Consider the following 17,759-nt stretch of genomic DNA (forward strand, 5'->3'; position numbering starts at 1 on the left):
TCCCACCCTTTGAGGGCTATAAGGTTAGGGGTTTCATCAATATATGGCCTGTAAAGCCTTTTGCGACTGTTACTGTGATTAAGGGCCATGCAAATACAATGGACTTGACTTTTATAGTAGTAAAAGCATAGTATTCTTATTCAAAGTAACAGGAGTAATATAATTATTATTAGTAGTAGAAGTATAGTATGCATATTCAAAGCAACAGGGGTTATTATTATTAGTCGTAGTAGTAGTATTGTATTCTTATCCTTAGTAACAGGAGTAATATTATTATTAATTGGTGGTAGAAGTATAGTATTATTATTCATTGTAATAAGAGGACTATTATTATTTGTAGTTGTAGTACTACTCGTATAGTATTGTTGACTGTTGTGGCCCGTCTCTTCTGATTGTATTGACAGCAAGCGACGTCGGCCATGAACGGTCAACAGAAGCTCGCGGCGCTGTGCTTGTGCACGTTGCTTCTGGCGACGCTGTGCCCCCTCGTCCAGTCCAAGCGTAGCGGTGGCCTTGGCGGCTTCTTCAAAGGCAAAGGGAAGGGCAGCAAGAAGGAGGGGAGCGAGGGGAAGGGGAACGCCCCCGCACAGCAGCCCACCAAGAAGAGCCTATTCTCCCCAAAGCAAGGACTGAAGCTGGCAGGAGCCGCGGCCGCCGGAGCAGTAGGCGGCTTCGGCCTGGGGTCCTGGGGCCGGCCCAAGTTTGGCATCGGACATCACGGCTCCAGCAGTAAGAAGGACCACAAGCGTGACGGTCAAGGAGTGAAGAACAGCTACCGGGTGAAGTCTGCTGCCCCCGCGGCTCAGGCGGACAGCCTCTTCTGGGCCGCGGGGTCGGTGATGGTCTACCTGTCTGTAGCCTGGATCAGGGGTCTGTAGAAAGGCAGCCCACCACCACCCGGGGCGCATCCAGACCTTTGTGTGTACAAACTGCTGCCGCCTGGTTTGCAACATGGAAACAATAATCCACAGGATTTGCTAATAAAGTGAATTTAACCACGTTGGTGTTATCCTTTCTTACATAAATGGCACGCCTACTCTTTCAGTGCTCTACATTCTACACTGAACCTGACAAACGTATCGATTAACATTGAGCAGGTGTTGCGAGATGCAAAGAGACGTTATTGTGCACACAAGTGTGTGTACAATGACGCACTGTATGGAAACACACGAATGGTAACACAAGACACCACCATGGTTTCCCTTCCCCCTGGTTCAGTAGAACTGAGGTTTTTTATATATTTTATTTTTATTTTGAATTGGTTGAAAACATCTTTGTGGTAAGAGGGTTTCATGTGCTGTCACATGCTCCCCCCTTAGGGAGTTAAGTTCCCTCTTCTTTTTTTTTGAGAATTGGCTGGACCTAAAATGATCGACTGACCAACAAACTGTGGTTCTTTTGAGGTTTATTATTTCAATGAGCTGTCTACAGCCCTGGGGGGACCTGTATATACCTAGATATATGTTGTGATCACTGTTCAGGTGGTCAAACTGGATTTAGGTTGTGGTCACTCGTCAGGTGGTCTATATACTATAACAGATATAGGTTGTGTTCAGGTGATCTATATACTAGCTATTTGTTGTGTTAATATAGCTGTTGTGTCCAATGTTCAGGTGGTCTTTATTTACCTAGATATAGGTTTTCTTCACTGGTCAGGTGGTCGATAGATATACGGTATATGTTGTGATCACTGGTCCGGTGTTCTTTCTATACCTAAATATATGTTGTGGTCACTTCAAACAAGAAAAGGCTGGATTAAAACACTTGAGATGTCAACCATGAGAAAAACAATGTTGAAAGAAATGAACTGTAATCTAACTAACTAATAAAATCCAATATATTTATAGAACACATTAGATATAACAATAACATAACAAATAATAAGCCGCTGTCCTGTCATCCTATACCTGCGATCTAAATAGGTTGCAAAACAACAGGCCCTATTTTACTTGAATGAAAAGCCTGTTGCACATAAGTCCAAGGGTGAGCGTGTTTACTATCAGCTTGTGTTCAATATATACGTGTTTTATAAAAGTTATCACTGCGCGTAGTACTGTGCTCTATACTTGTGTTATAATAATTCTAATAATCGAACAATTCTAATATTTAATATTATGTTTGATTACATGTATCAGAAACAATCAAGAGATGTCGTTTTTTTGTTTTATTAGTATTTTATATATTAGGCAGGCAGGGAAAACAGTGAACTTAGCGAACTTAAAATTCATACATAAGATAAAATACCCTTGATAGTAGCCACCAGAAATTCATAAACATGTCTACATGCTCGACAAATGATCAACAACAGCACTACTTGCAACACCTTAATAAAGAATAATAAGGGCACTTCTAGAGGTTCAACAACATAATAGGGCATTAGAAAACAATTCCAGTTCTGGTCTGGCAAACTACTTTTGTACCGAGATATTATGAATGGTTTAAAAAAGTTAGTTCATATGTTAGGTGAGTTCAAGTAAATTCTGAGGATGCGTTAGAGTTTAATTACTTATGTCTCTTATCAGACACTCTTACATATTGTATTCTTAATAAAACAGTTTGTGGCTATAATGTTTTGGTCAGTAATGACTTCTAATCCTTAACTTGTTTTATAACATTGTATTATATGGCTGTTGACAGCAAAGCAAATTATTAAGATTTAGCAGTGCAATGCTAGACAGATAAGAGTTAGTTTGTTTGTGTTTCAACTGAAAATAGTTATAAAGTAGGAAAAATCCTGCACAGCATGCCTTTAAAAGCCGTAGTCATTTCTGTAAGTAAGGATATTTAAACAGCAGAACATTTACCATTTATATATCAATCCATGACAAATGATTACAAAATGCATATATACATAACATTCAATGTGATTCATCATATTATGAACGAGATAACTAGAACAGCCAAAGGAAACAATTACACTTGTAGCATGAAATCTGCAAAATATCCAGTACGACAAACAGGAGTGCAGAGAAGCTCCTTTTAAAAAGTGCAATTATACTACAATTATACTCGTCAAATTATACTAGAGAAATTTCAATAATTTCTGTTTAATTTTAGTGCAACTTCATGAAACTTAACTTCAATAAATCTTTAATCATATACACACAGAGCATCTCTCCCTTTCTAATTGAAATTGATATCATGTCATTGTTGATTCCTTTTGAATAATTTACAAATCATTCTTTAAAATGACATGATTAGCGGCAGATGCTCATCAAAAGCTACAGTCCCTGATGATGACATAACTGATTGCGTACTTTGTACCATCAGCATGTTTGAGAAGTTGACTTGAAAATCGACAGAAAGGATCAACCCGATTATCAAAAGTAAATAAAACCTACCATCCAAATGATTTCCAGTTGATGGATTAAGAGGGGTTAAATCGACGAGTGTTCATATACACATTAGATATGAAACGAGTGCAGGACCGAGTAACAGTATTGACAACGCACCGATGGGAGACCACAGTGAAGACACAGGAGTGACAGACGGACAGGAGTGACAGACGGGGTGGCGGGGGGTTTAGAGAGGGGTGCCTCAGTGCAGGACGAAGACGCTGCACAGCAGCATGAGGAGCGAGGCGGGCAGCTGCTGCCCTCCTGCGTTCTGCGGCGCCCTGCCTCCGGGACGGGGATCCGAGCGCTGCTCCGGCTCAGCCTTCTTCAGGAACGCCGCGGAGTACTCCATGTAGTTCTCCACGCAGATCCGGGTCTTCACCTGATCGATCAGCGCCGGGTACCCGATGGCCTCGATGCCCACCAGGTCCTCGTCAGACTGCGGGCCGGGGGTCTTCTCCTGCAGGAGGTCCGTGCGCTTCATGCAGGTGGCCATGAAGCTGTCGTAGGACTGGGCGCGGGGCGGCGGCTTGTAGGCGTAGTCGCGGCCGTAGTCCACCTCGTCCGTGGAGTTGGTGCCGTAGCGGCGGTACATGTAGCTGTTGTAGTTCCTCTCCTCCTCCGGGTTGCGGAAGTTGAAGTGGGGCCGGGGGAAACGCCCAAGGCCGTAGCCCACCGCCATGCCGGCCACGGCCCCCACGCCGGCCGCCATCATGGCATTCTTGGCGAAGCCCCTGGACTGCTGCGACGGGTTGAAGCCGTTGTTCTGGACAGAGTGCGAGAACGGGGAGCCCCCTCCCATGCCGTGTCCCCCGCCGCCGCCGTACCCTCCACCGCCGTACCGGGGACTGAGGATCTTATTGTTGGGGTTCCAGTTGGGGGAGCCGCCTGCTCCTCCCCCTGCGTACCCCCCTCCGCCACCGGGGTACCCTCCTGCTCCGCCGTACCCACCGCCGCCCGGATATCCACCGGGTTGACCCCATCCTTGTCCTCCAGCCCCTCCAGCCCCTCGGACCGGGTACCCTCCTGGGTAGCCCCCGGCCACTGGGTACCCGCCGCCGCCTGGGTACTGGGGTGGATACCCTCGGCCCGGGTTCTGGTTAGGGTAACCCCCAGCGGCTGGGTATCCACCAGGGTTCTGGTTGGGATAGCCTGGGTTGGCCCTGCCCGGGTACTGGTTGGGGTATCCACCCCCAGGGTTCTGGTTGGGGTATCCACCAGCAGGGTTCTGGTTGGGGTATCCACCAGCAGGGTTCTGGTTGGGCTGGCCCGCGGGATTGGCTCTTCCTGGGTTCTGTTTAGGGTAACTACCTCCACCAGGGTAACTGCCACCCCCGGGGTAACTCCCAGGAGCTGGCTTCTGTTTGGGAGGGGGGTGAGGGTAGCTCCCACCGGCCGGATATGGGTTGGGTTGGTTTCTATTGGGAGTCGAAGGCGATCGACTTGGTTTTTGGTTTCCAGACTGCGTTTTTGTTCGGCTTGCGGATGAGGTCCTTGATCCGCCGCTGCTGCTGCCCCTCTTAGCCCATGCGGGCTCAGAGGCCAGAAGGGCGATGGCTAGCAGACACAGAGGCGCCACACTCTTCATCATGCCTCTGCAAATGAAAACGTCAAAGCCGCTTGAATATACTTTATAAACAAATAGGCATTGCATCCTGGGGATTTAGGCCTGCATCCCGGTATTAATACAAGAAAATGTATCCATAACCATAATGTATCAGCGTTTTATCAGAACACAGATTCTGACATATTATAAGTAAATAGTCCAAATAAATATATGAATAAAAAACGATCGGTCATATATATATATGTGTGCGTGTGTGTATATTAATATGGGCTACACACTATAAAGACGGGATACGATGTAAGAAATAAACGATTGGGTTCTACTAGACAATAATATTCGTGAAGCGATTTCAAACATCTGAATATCAAATGAGTGAAATATCTATTCTGCTGGTGGCTGAACCATCTATTTAATAACAACGAAACCATGACGTTATACTGAAGACACCCTAACGTACCGTTATAACGGGCAAAATAACAGAAAATAACCTTAAAGCTAAAGAGTATACATAGTATAATCTACCTAACCATAATACATAGAACAGATTGATAGAATAAATGCAAAGAGCATTCACGTCTGTCTTACCAACAACTTGAATCCAATCTGTTATTCCCGGATATTTTCCGTGATACGACGTTGTCCGCTGCAGGGAACGGGCTTGTTGAATGTCAGGAACTGGTGAGGTGCATTTGATTCCTCGTCCTCGATTATCAGAATGAAAGGGGTGGATCCCTTGAATGACTTGCGGTTGGGACCAGCCTCGACAATAGAGATGATGTTAATCGAATCATGAATGAATTACTTGTCTCGATTACAATATTTAATTAATGAATACATTTGATACATTTATTGCCAACTCATTTGATGCTGTGATTCTTCAAATATTTAAAAAAATAATACATTTTATGATAAGAAGTTTTTTATTGTATTATGTGAGTACGTGTTGGTTATTTATCGTGCGTATCCACAATATTATAATTGCATTTCACTGACTATATTGGCCAACAGTTTATAATTACCAAGTTCCCCGATTATGTCATAGACTGCTAACGCACAAGCCATGGCTCAAAAGGTGAGACGTCGCACGCGGTTCACTCTGCAGAACTATCAAGCGCACCCACGCGCTCTGCGCGCGCAGCCGTCTGTGACGTCGTACACACACTGCAAGTCGTGACGCCTAGTGGATGAGAAACATGTCGGGGAGGATAGTGCACACCGGAGGAACTCTGTTATTATCTAATAAAACATAGACGTCGGACAATAGTACGGACCGTGGGATCTTCGCAACTGCTTTACTGCGGTATAATACTAGTTTCTTACGGTGGAAATGGGCTGTTTTGAACTGAACCAGGCCCAGATCCTCTAGTGCGCGACGTGGGAAGGCTATACGGTTGTTTGGGTTTTAAAGACGGGTTGTGGGTCCTTGGGGCATGTTGTCTGTATTATCGTATGGGAGACTGGTGGCCAGGGCGGTCCTTGGAGGACTCTCTCAAACCGACGGTCGAGATTACAGTTTGGTCACCGCGAGTTATGGGTTCGGAAAGGACTTCCGAAAGGGGATCCTGAAGAAAGGGATGTGCTACGGGGACGACGCCTGCTTCATAGCGCGGCACAAAGCGGCCGATGTGTTGGGTAAGCACCCCCCCCCCCCGTTGTTAACCAATGTACCTCTGTTGTTGCATACACTACTAGTTGTGCTAACTCACGTGTGGACCATGCAGACATGTCTGCTAGTGTCTGTCTGACCTCCTGGTTAGGGTTACGCATGACCTTCAGGGTTAGGATTATGTATCATATTTTCGGGTTAGGGATGACCGTTTGGGTTAGGGTTGGGGATGACCTTCAGTGATCCAGCACGTGATCACACACTCAGATGAAAACACGACCAGCCTCCCGTCCTCCGCTGGGCTATAATATGTAATGTGATGGTTGTCATGAAGAACGAATGACTCATTACATACAACTGTACACCAACATATTCGTTGGAAACCTCAATAAAAGAATATGTGTGAACACCGGGAGGGAAAAGCATGTGTTAAGGGTAATCGTGGGTAAAGCGGTGACCTTTCACCCAGAAACTCAGTTCAGAGCCAGGGCATTGCGGGAGCAGTTTTGTAATACGCTTATGTATATGTGATTGGATTTGTAGAACTGCACTACATATGTATTTAAGACTTATATTTACAATGTCTTATAAAGGTCAGAATGGTTGACAGTGGAGGCAGCCATGTTGCTAATGGTTGTAGCAGTGTAGCTGAGGACAAATGCTTTTGTTGCGGGCGCTGAAGGGTCTAGCCAACAAAACAGCGTTTGGCAACCACTTGATGTTCATTGCCTTTCCTAGTTCTACTGTAGTTTAGTTGTCTTTGACTTAAAAATCCTCCCCGAGGAACAGTCGACATACGGGCCGACGTCCTCGTCCGTGCGATCGCACCAGGCTCACGTGCCACATACCGTGGCGTAGTATTGCAGCCGCGTGCCCAGTGTCTGCTCTGTCCGCATGCCAGTCTGGGCACGGTGCCCAGTGGTCTTTACGTCATCGCTCTACGCAACTCATCCAGAACGACGCGTTTGACTTATTTGAGTACGAATCGTAGTTTCCCCTTTGCTGTTGCAATGTTTGGTCTGTGTGGTCACAACCTTCAATTTTCACACGTTAGCCCCCTAGTGCATTCGCTCCGCCAAACAGCCTTGAAGATAAACATTTATTTCCCCTCGGTTAACCTACCCAGGGCATAGACAAGCCATGTTTATATATTCAGATAGGAGCGTGATCATTTCGATTTTGGATTTTGACTCCTCGTTCACAAGTTTTCCACTAGTTCTAAAATAAATACAAACCGTTCTGTTAGGATGTCCAAAGGTATATTCTCCTCATGTCAGGGTCCTCTTGAAACAGACAGTACAACTCATTCAAAACACATCTCCTGTATGTTCTATATCATATCAAGGTGTGGCAGATGGCGTCGGGGGTTGGCGTGACTACGGCGTGGACCCCTCCCAGTTCTCCGCCACCCTGATGCGGACGTGCGAGCGGCTGGTAAAGGAGGGGCGCTTCGTGCCCAGCCAGCCCGTGGGCATCCTCACCTCGGGGTACTACGAGCTCCTGCAGAACAAAGTCCCGCTGTTAGGTGAGCACGTCCTTCACCTCGCAGCTGCTCTACCTGAAGTGGACCGGACCAACTAGTGGAATAGAGGGATCAGCTTACCCAGTAGACTGCACCAACAGGTAGGAGAGATGGATACAGCTACCCAGTGGACTGTACCAACTCCTAGGATAGATAGATCAGCTTACCCAGTAGACTGTACCAACAGTTTGGGGGGGTAGGTCCAGCCTACCCAGTGGACCGAACCAACTGGTAGGATAAATGGAACCGGCTGTACAGTGGACTGTACCAACTGGTAGTATATCGATAGATCAGCTTAGCCACTGGACTGTACCAACTGGTAGAATAGATAGACATGGTTACACTGTGGACTGTACCAACAGGTAGGAGAGATAGATCCAGTCTACACAGTGGACTGTGCAACTGGTTGGATAGATAGGTATGGCTACACTGTGGACTGTACCAACTGGTAGGATAGATCGCAAGGTGAACTGTACCAGCTGTTAGGATAGATTGATCAGCTTACCCAGTAGACTGTACCAACAGGTAGGATAGATAGTTCCAGTTTACACTGTGGACTGTACCAACTGGTAGGATAGATAGATCAGCTTACCCAGTAGACTGTAGGAGATAGATAGTGGTACACTGTGGACTGTACCAACTCGTAGGATAGATGGATCAGCTTACCCAGTAGACAGTATTGGTAGAATAGATAGACATGGCTACACTGTGGACTGTACCAACTGGTAGGATAAATGGAACCGGCTGAACAGTGGCCTGTACCAACTCGTAGGATAGATGGAACTGGCTGTACACAGTGGACTGTACCAACTGGTAGGAAAGATATACGGCTACACTGTGGCCTGTACCAAATAGCAGTATGGATAGATCATCTTACCCAGTCGACTGTACCAACTGATATAATAGATGGATCGGGCTACACTGTGGACTATACCAACTGGTAGGCCATCCATCACACATCTGGATAAACACTCCCACTTGTGGTGTCACTGTCGGTCGATTTAAAAATGGCTTGGAATGGCTGATAAGCCTAACGCCAGGCGGTAGAATTTATTTTTTATTTTATTTTATTAAAGGATCCCCATAAGCTTATGCCATAGCAGTTTGCTAATCTTCCTGGGGTCCACATAAAATCCACCTTACAAGTAATACTATTAAGTGTATTAAATACAGTTCATACAAACCACCACTAAATAACAGTATACATAATACATCACAAAAGTTCAGCAATTATTAATACAGTATAATAAATAACTAAAAAGTACCGTTTAAACTAGAATACTTGATAGTAAATCCTAGACAACATGAATGAAAGCATACATTGTTCCTACAAAAAGCAGCGTCCATGTAACCACTAAGAATAGAACCCTTGTAAGCGTGGTTAGTGATTCGTTTCATGAGTCCTTTGTTATATTCCTCATGCTGTGTGCATACTGTCGGGATCTTCCATGTCTCCTCTAGACAAGGGGCTGCTCTCGTCCGGCTCGTGACTCCCTGCCGGAGGCGGTAATTGGTATAATGGCAGGGAAATCTGAGCTATTAAGAGCCATGTTCATATGTTAAATGCTTTGGCATTCAGGCTCACTATAAAAGGATATTTCGACATTCTAATGCCCCAGAAAAGGCCAGATTAAGTTCTCGGAACACACACAAACACAAACACACACACTCGCACTGGCATAGAAAGCCACACACACACACACACACAATCACACACACACACACACACACACACGCACACGCCCATCCAGCGGGAGTACAATAATAAAGTTAGGTCCAGAGTGAGTCATTTTGGGCTCTGGGCGAATCCATGAGAAGAGTGGGCCATAACTACAGCATGAGTCAGAGGGCCCTGCAAGGGTACTAAAATGTTCCAAACTTGTTTTGGTCGCATTGCAACCTATAAAAGATTGGAAATACTTGAAATACATGGCGTGCCAAAAGTGTACTCCACCCCAGTGTTTGTTCGTAGCCGACTCTCTACTATTTCTTCTGAAGCCACTTTGTCTGTACGTGTTGCTTTAGACGCTACTGTTTGTTCTGAAGCAACGTTGCCTGTATGTGCTGGTTCATAGCAGATTCTGTTCCTTTTGAAGCGACAAGCTCGGTTGTTTGGTTTTGCAAACGGTAATGGCTCAAAGTGTAGTTGCACAGGCATGACTGTTGAGATTCATATCGATATCGGCCTTGTGGCAGATATTGCGATGAGGTTGGTGAGGATAGTCTCGTGGCTACACTGACAACGTCCTAGGTTTCAATCCCCAATTTCCAAAGCTGTAGGCTTCCTTGAGCAAGACACCCCCCAACCCCTTACTCCTAAGGAAATCTAACTTGCTGCTTTCGAACCAAGCATCTGCCTAATGAATAAATGGCAGGGATGTGAGAGAAGACCTTTCAGGGTAGGGAGCTGCCTTTTGAAATCGATCCCATGGTATTTCCTACAGTCTGACATCAGGGAGGTAACGTGAGGCCGGAACCATCTCACTCACTCTCCACCGCCAACCAGGCAGAACTATCTGAGTTAAAAATGGATGTGAAGCGGTCGTAACTGGACGAGTGAACAAGCCGTCCAAGTCCCAGTGGCGGTATGTCTGGAACATATTAGACCCCTCTTCTTGGTCTTGAACCAAATCTTTTCACGTGGCCTGTTTGCATTTTGGAAGCCATAACCAGAAGTGTGTTTGGGCCTTCCAGGTCCGGGTTTGACCTCTACTGGGCCCTGGGACTTACAATTATAGCCTTAATTTCTTCTCAATTTCCTTACTTTTCATGATGTACTATAATCTAGACGGGTCAGCATCTTCGAGCCAAAATATAATGTATACTCATACGAGAGTGTTGGAATATATATAGCTGATATGCATGGACCACGTCAACGTTTTATATAAATTGAAATAACTGCATGTTGGTCTCATTCAGCGGCTGTTAAAATCCTGAATGTTTTCAAATGTCCTCAGTTATATGAACCCATTATCTTCGGGGTTATGAAGAATCGATAGAGTATACATGCTGTTGGTTAGGGCTGGGGTTTGACTGAGTGGAGCTTTAATAATTCAAGCAGCTTTAAGAAGCTATAGCTCCATGGTATAAGTCCTGTTTAAACAGTGCCTCCGAAGTAGGCACCTTCATTGAACCAATTAACCATTGAACCTTTTAGTATTGATTTGATATTTCCTGTCGATGGCTATCCAAGATGGATGCCATATTAGCGAATCTTTCCTGTCCTGTGAGTCTAAAACAGTTTTCTCACATGTGTAAGGTTCGCAAAATATCTTTCTTTTTTTGTAAGAAGCATTTAAAAACCCAGCTTCTAGACAGGCTGTCAGTTGTTCACTTTTGGTTTCCATACTTCTATGCTATTCCTGAATGATTCCTAAACCATGACCATACGTGTTTGGGACGTCCATCATGTTTTCTGACGTTGTATCCCTTGTCCCTGAAGGTGCTCCTTCAATCAAATGTTACTTGTGACCTCCAACCCTTCTGACCCTCAACTTTCCCCCCCCCCTCCGCCCCCCTGGTCTCCTGCAGGCAGCAGCACGGCCTGCATCGTGGTTCTGGACCGGCGGAGCCACCAGCTCCACACGTGTAACCTGGGCGACTCGGGCTTCCTGGTGGTGCGGGGCGGCGAGGTGGTGCACCGGTCGGATGAGCAGCAGCACTACTTCAACACCCCCTTCCAGCTCTCCATCGCCCCCCCTGGGGTGGAGGGGGTGGTGCTCAGCGACAGGTGAGCTCCTCAATGCTGAAGGGCGGGAATGACCGGGAAATAAATGAATGCATACGTATTAGGGATGGGCACGAGTAGTAAATTCCAAACTCGAGTGATCGAATTAATTCCTCGAGGATCAATCGAGTACTCGTTTAAAACTAATCTATTTTTAGAATGCAACGCATCTGCAGCAGGAATTGGCCTAGTGATGAACGGCAATATTACCAACCAAATATGTGATGCTTATTCTCAATCCAAACAGTCAAGAGTTAACAGAGTATTCATTATTTATTTTGGCAAACGTTCAAAACACATTTTCCTTGCAAAAATAAATATGCGTCTCACTATTTAAATCACGTCGAACAAAGGCTAACCATTGTAGCCTAACCATTGCAAATAATTTAAAGCTGCAAATAAAACGGCAGGCGGCAGCAAATGAACAAAAAAAATACTCAGCGTTGTGATCTTCTATACACGGCCGGGATTACAGCTGCGTCTTGCGACGGTGAAAATAACCGACACACTTGGTTGCTGCGGGTCTGCTTTCCCGAACTTACCGTTGTGTTTCAGGAGCATATGTTGCCTCATAGTACTTGTAGTACTCTGGTAGCTCGATTTCGCTTGGCATATTTGACATTTCTCCTTATGATCTCCTATTTCTGTAAAGTATTTCAATACTTCGCTGCGCTTTGCTCTAACCGCCATCTCTTAACTTTTTGAATTCTGGTGTTGTGCACACACGGCATGCGCCGCACAGAAATTTGATACATTTCATTTGCTTTGTGCACGGCACGCGCCAGTGGTGCCACACAGAAAATGTATACATTTGCTTCAGAAAACTTGTCTGTGTGTATATGCAAACTCGAGTTTGCCTCTCCACCAACCGAGTTCATTTGTAACGAGGAGTACTCGAGTAATCGATTCCTCACACCCATCCCTAATACGTATTATTCTTGTGGAATAAGTGCTCTCTGGGATTTGTCCACCTCAAAATTAGATTTGAGTGTGTGGAATTGGATATAAAGGGTTGCTGTATTTTTTACCAAGAGGTAAAACTGACACTCAGTGTTCAAACAACACAGCGAGTGTGTTTTTTTCACAAGATCTTCAGCATTCATCTTTTATATTGACACCTGCAGAAAACCGCCAACTGCTGTATTGGTTGCCCTAGATACCAGACATAACTGACGCGTTTACATAAGCGATGGCAACTGTCAAAGCAAAATGGTGGACACTTCTTTTTCAAGGAACACAAAAAGGCCAATAGTGTACAAATTGAGCTTCTTATGCTGCTAAGGACTTAACCTTCCTATGCTGCTCTACAGATTTTACCTTCCTATGCTGCTACAGAATTTACCTTCCTATGCTGCTACTGATTTGAGCAGGGTGTGTGTGAGAGACAAGAGCTCCTCTCAGATTTAGACTCGCCAGCATGACCTGTGACCATTGACCCGAAATGCTAAGTTATTTTAAAACTGTGCACAGCTTTTAACCCCCTCGACTCTAGCGAGTGCGTTAAGGACCCACATTCAAGCGGGCTGCCCTGTTGTAATGTCGACACCAATCCCAGCCGCACTGGGCTGTCACACCATTAAACCGAGTCAATCCAGCCCCGCATATGTATATGGAAAAGGGACAGTTGGTGGCTGCTCTTTCTCCATCTGCATCACTCCTGTTTCACTGGTTGGCTGACCCTAACGTGCATGCGTGTCTCTCTCTCTTTCTTCCTTTCTTTCTTTCTTTCCCCCGTCTGCCTCCTCTAGCCCCGACGCTGCCGACAGCGCCTCCTTCGACGTGCAGCTGGGCGACATCATCCTGACGGCCACCGACGGCCTCTTCGACAACATGCCCGACTACATGATCCTACGGGAGCTCAAGAAGCTCAAGGTATTCCAGCTGTTGCGGTGAAAGTCACATGACTTCTGTATTTAGATCGCTTTCACCTGTGGAGTTGTGGGATCGGGAGCCAGAGGGTTTTCCGCAAGGTGGTCCCTTCTGCTGAACACATTCAGCATGTGATCCGTCCTCCAGGATAGATGCCATAGTTATGTTATCGTGTTGAGTACGTTATGAAGAAAGGCTATTGGTTGAAGAGCCCCATCAGGCCTTCTTCAGCAAATTACTCCACCAAGCGCAGAGTAATCCACACAGCTACCACCAATATCGACCAGAAATTGTAAGGTCTAATGTACGATATGCATCACGTGCTAATCGCTTTATTTGTTTTTCAGACCACAAACTACGACAGCGTCCTGCAGACGGCAGAAAGCATCGCCAAGCAAGCGCACGACCTCGCCTACGACCCCAACTACATGTCCCCGTTTGCACAGTTTGCCTGCGACAACGGACTGAATGTACGAGGTGAGACATCCGATTTGTTTGTCCACCCTGGGGTACAGTATTGGACTTAGCAGTGGACCTATCGTCGGGTTACACAGAGGCAAAATGCCCTCCCTTCACTTTTAAGACTCATGAGCAGCATTACATAATATTGACCCCTCCCTCCTTTCTCCCCCTTCTGTTGTGCTGCAGGTGGGAAGCCAGATGACATCACGGTGCTGCTGTCCATTGTTGCAGAATACACAGACTGAGTGCTGTGTGTGCGTGTGGGCATGGGCATGTGTGACCCCTTGTGTCCTTCCTTCTACTTCTTTGGCCAAGTCGACCCCCTTCCCCCCCCACACACACAAACACACGCACACACTGCCCTGCGCCGGGTCGAAGGTTCACCGCGCTCCTGAGCGGGGAAGGGGGGGGAAAGGGCAGCTAAGGCCCCTTCATGTGGATCATGACGGAACAGCCGATGGACAGTTCTCTGTATCCTCTGATGGTTAAAGGGCTTAACGTTAGCGGAGCCCTCAGTTATACACAACGGTACTGTAACCACCCCACAGCTGCAGGGACGCCCAGCGAGCAGGTCATTATGCGATGCTGCTCGCGATACTCTTTGGCTTGTGTGTGCGAATGCTGTCAGGTATACATGGGTGTGTTTCGGTTCGCAAGAGAGGTCGATGGCGAAGAGTGGATGTTGTTCTGTCGTGTTGGAAGACGTTTCTGTGGCTGAGTGATATGTTTGATGTGATGGCCCATCGTCACATGGGACATGGTGGTCTGCAGGTTCTCAAGAATTTGGAAAGAAATGGGTGGCGTGATGGATCTGTCTCTGTTGTTGTCGCTGAAGTTGTGTCATTTCTGTGTCATAAAGTAATTGTGTATGCGTGGCATTTGATCTGGAAAGATGAAGATGTTTCTTAAAGGTTGGGTATGGAATTCTCTTTTTTGGCCATTTTTGCAAAATTACTTGAAATCCTTATCATAACCCACTTACAGCCGCTGAGTTAGAAGTACTGGCATGAAAATTAAACAAGTCAATCATCTGTGGAACGAGCAGGGCTCGAAAAACTCCAGCCAATGATTTCCAGACCCACCGAGTGGCATCTGACAGTAAGTACGTCAATCAAATGGTTGTACTGCACTCCCCCCGCGCGTGACCCCTTCGTGCACGTACTCAAAGCTCGTGACCCAGAGCAAGCTTCTGTTTGTTGTTACCCTGCGGTAGTTACTGGAGCTAGCTAACTAGCTAATGGTTCACTCGTGCATGATTGCGAGTCCATGTACTTGGAATGGGTGGAGTCAGAGTCATCGTTGAAGGAGAGGGGGTAGGACCATTTGAGTTGGGTATTTTCAAAATCTGCTGGCGTTTCGCAAATGCCATACCCAACCTTCAAGGATTAGGAGAGAGAGGGATAAGGGCGAGTGAGTGTTTGTATGGGTAGCTAGCTAGTATTTCCCCAACAGCTCCAAATTGTCTTGTCTAAACATATTCAATAGCTCCTGCCATTGAATATATTATTATTATATTGAAAAGCGCCTGCTATAGAAGCTCTCATCTGGTTTGTCACTAGGTTTATGAACTGTCAGTCTTTCCCTAAGTTGTACATATTGTTTTTGTTGTGTTTTCTCTTCTGGCCTTACCATGTTTGTTTTGGTGTAAAGCATTATTACATACTGTTGTGAATGACGTACACATGCAACATTTGCATCTGTAAAATGAACGGTTGACTATGGAAGTAAGCTTCATAAATCTCTCGCTTCCATCGGCAGAAATGAACAATTTACTTAGCATGACTGATTTAGGATATGTCGTAGAGGGGATGTTAGATTTTTGTGGGTGGGTGAGTGTGGCCAATATGTGGTAAAGTGCAACATTGAATGTGTGGGTATATGATGTACGTTTGATGTTTGCTATCCAACGATGCTAAAGCTAGCATCTGGAAATGCTACGACTGCAATTATAGGTCAGGCCTGAATTAAAATACAGTTTTATTTTTGTAAGTGTTATTTAGTTGTAAGAGTGACTATTGGAAGCCATTAGCTTCTCACAGTTGGATGGATGACTAAACAGAAATCCTATCTCAACACAAACGAGATAAAGAAGTAGTTTCCTATTGTTTTGGTTATTTCTTTTGGTTATGAATGTAATTCTCGCTGCGTCTTTTTACTGTAACTTAAATTTCTCACTGCAGCGTACATTTAGACTTGGTTCTCTTGATTTGCGTGAGTGTATTTAAAAGCATGTACCAGAATTGACACGAATCAAAGACAAGAATAACCCAGTTCTGATATTGGCAGTCCATCTCATTTGTTTTAACAGTCACCCGGGTATTATTCCAGATGTCATCCTTAAACCATGGCCACACCAAAGACAGACTTCATTTGCATAATTCCATTAAATATTTGAAAAACACAGTTTAGCAATACAATTAATTTCACTTGAATACGATAATATTGCTGGTAGCTGCAGCTTGTTTGTGTCCCAGTCGGGCTCCCCTGCTTGTGAAGTGACCCAGTTAGCGCATCTGTTCAATGTTAATGCTGACTAATCTACAAAGCCGGTTTAAACAAACCAAAGAAAGAAAGCCATATACAGCATGTAATTAGAAAAACTGTGCTACACATCTCGCTACCAAGGGTGTTCACCAGATGTTTAGAGACCAATAGTGCCACTGTTGTTGACACTAGAAATAATTTCAAAAGGCCAATAGCTAAGCCCGCCGCCGCCGTGTCCCGGATGCAACAGTGTTGTCCAGATGTGCAGCATGCAACAACATGGGGAGATCAACACGTATATTTTTATAACAGTCTACTTGTGACTGAAAATGGTTCTTGTATCCATAATCTTATGCTTTACTTGTTTTTCTCTTTTGTTCCCCCCTTAATTTCTTTTTTACTTTAGTTTTGCATGATTTCTTAACTACATGAAAGCATTACCTGTTACAGCTTGACTCACTGTATGATTCCTGTCTTATGATACTGTCTTCTTGATTAACAATGTTAATTTACATTGAATTATGGGTGAAATACTCAGTGTGTTTGTATGTGTGTGGTGGGGAAAATGGATTGGCCATGAGCAGTGACAGTCTTCACACAGGGGGTTGTAACTGAACAAGGGGGAGCTTAGCCTTAACTGCAGACCTAAACTAAAAACATGCCTTTTTTGGCCCAGGTTGATGTAATTGAGATCTGCCCACCTCGCTCTTGTGTATAGAACAGTTTAAAAGGTGCTTTTGCTTGACCTCCTTCCAGAAAGCGATGTTTGTGTGTACAAAAGATATGCGTGTGTGTATACAGTGTAACAATACAGGTCTAATGTATGTAAATATGTTTTAAAAGATGTAAAATATTTAAATAAAGAGTCTAGTATTTATACTAAACATGTTTACAGCCTCTCAGTAGCCATAATGTGCTGCTGTTTTTTTATTGAACGAAATGTACAATTTTAAATCCTTTATCTTGATAATTTATATTGGGGCAATTTTCATATTCAGTATGATTTAATAGAAACGGTGCCAAATCGTAATTATTTTATTAGTACATATGACAAAGATAATATACACATTTCAATGGTGATTTGGTAATTTAAACTAGGGTTTAAAGAATAATGACATACAAATATATGTATAGGCCTATCACGTATAATCAATAAGACATAAGTTACTACATGGTGTCAGGTAGAC

At 44.9% G+C, this 17,759-nt stretch overlaps 2 protein-coding genes across 2 annotated transcripts; one reads left to right on the forward strand and one right to left on the reverse strand.

Annotated features, from left to right (window-relative positions):
• Positions 1-2,135: 2,135 nt before the first annotated feature.
• Positions 2,136-5,606, reverse strand: LOC130381113 (translation initiation factor IF-2-like). The gene is made up of 2 exons (XM_056588550.1): positions 5,488-5,606; positions 2,136-4,930 (listed from the first exon to the last, which is right to left on the reverse strand). The coding sequence occupies exon 2, from the start codon at positions 4,924-4,926 to the stop codon at positions 3,538-3,540; it is 1,389 nt and encodes a 462-aa protein (XP_056444525.1). The 5' UTR covers positions 4,927-4,930; positions 5,488-5,606; the 3' UTR covers positions 2,136-3,537.
• Positions 5,607-6,042: 436 nt separating this feature from the next.
• LOC130381122 (protein phosphatase PTC7 homolog) lies at positions 6,043-17,455 on the forward strand. The gene is made up of 6 exons (XM_056588564.1): positions 6,043-6,534; positions 7,854-8,033; positions 11,562-11,760; positions 13,506-13,629; positions 13,974-14,103; positions 14,275-17,455. Exons 1-6 carry the CDS (start codon positions 6,333-6,335, stop codon positions 14,331-14,333), a joined length of 894 nt encoding a protein of 297 aa, XP_056444539.1. The 5' UTR covers positions 6,043-6,332; the 3' UTR covers positions 14,334-17,455.
• Positions 17,456-17,759: the final 304 nt, after the last annotated feature.

This window comes from Gadus chalcogrammus, chromosome 4 (assembly GCF_026213295.1).
Source record: "Gadus chalcogrammus isolate NIFS_2021 chromosome 4, NIFS_Gcha_1.0, whole genome shotgun sequence".
NCBI classification, from domain to species: Eukaryota; Metazoa; Chordata; class Actinopteri; order Gadiformes; family Gadidae; genus Gadus; species Gadus chalcogrammus.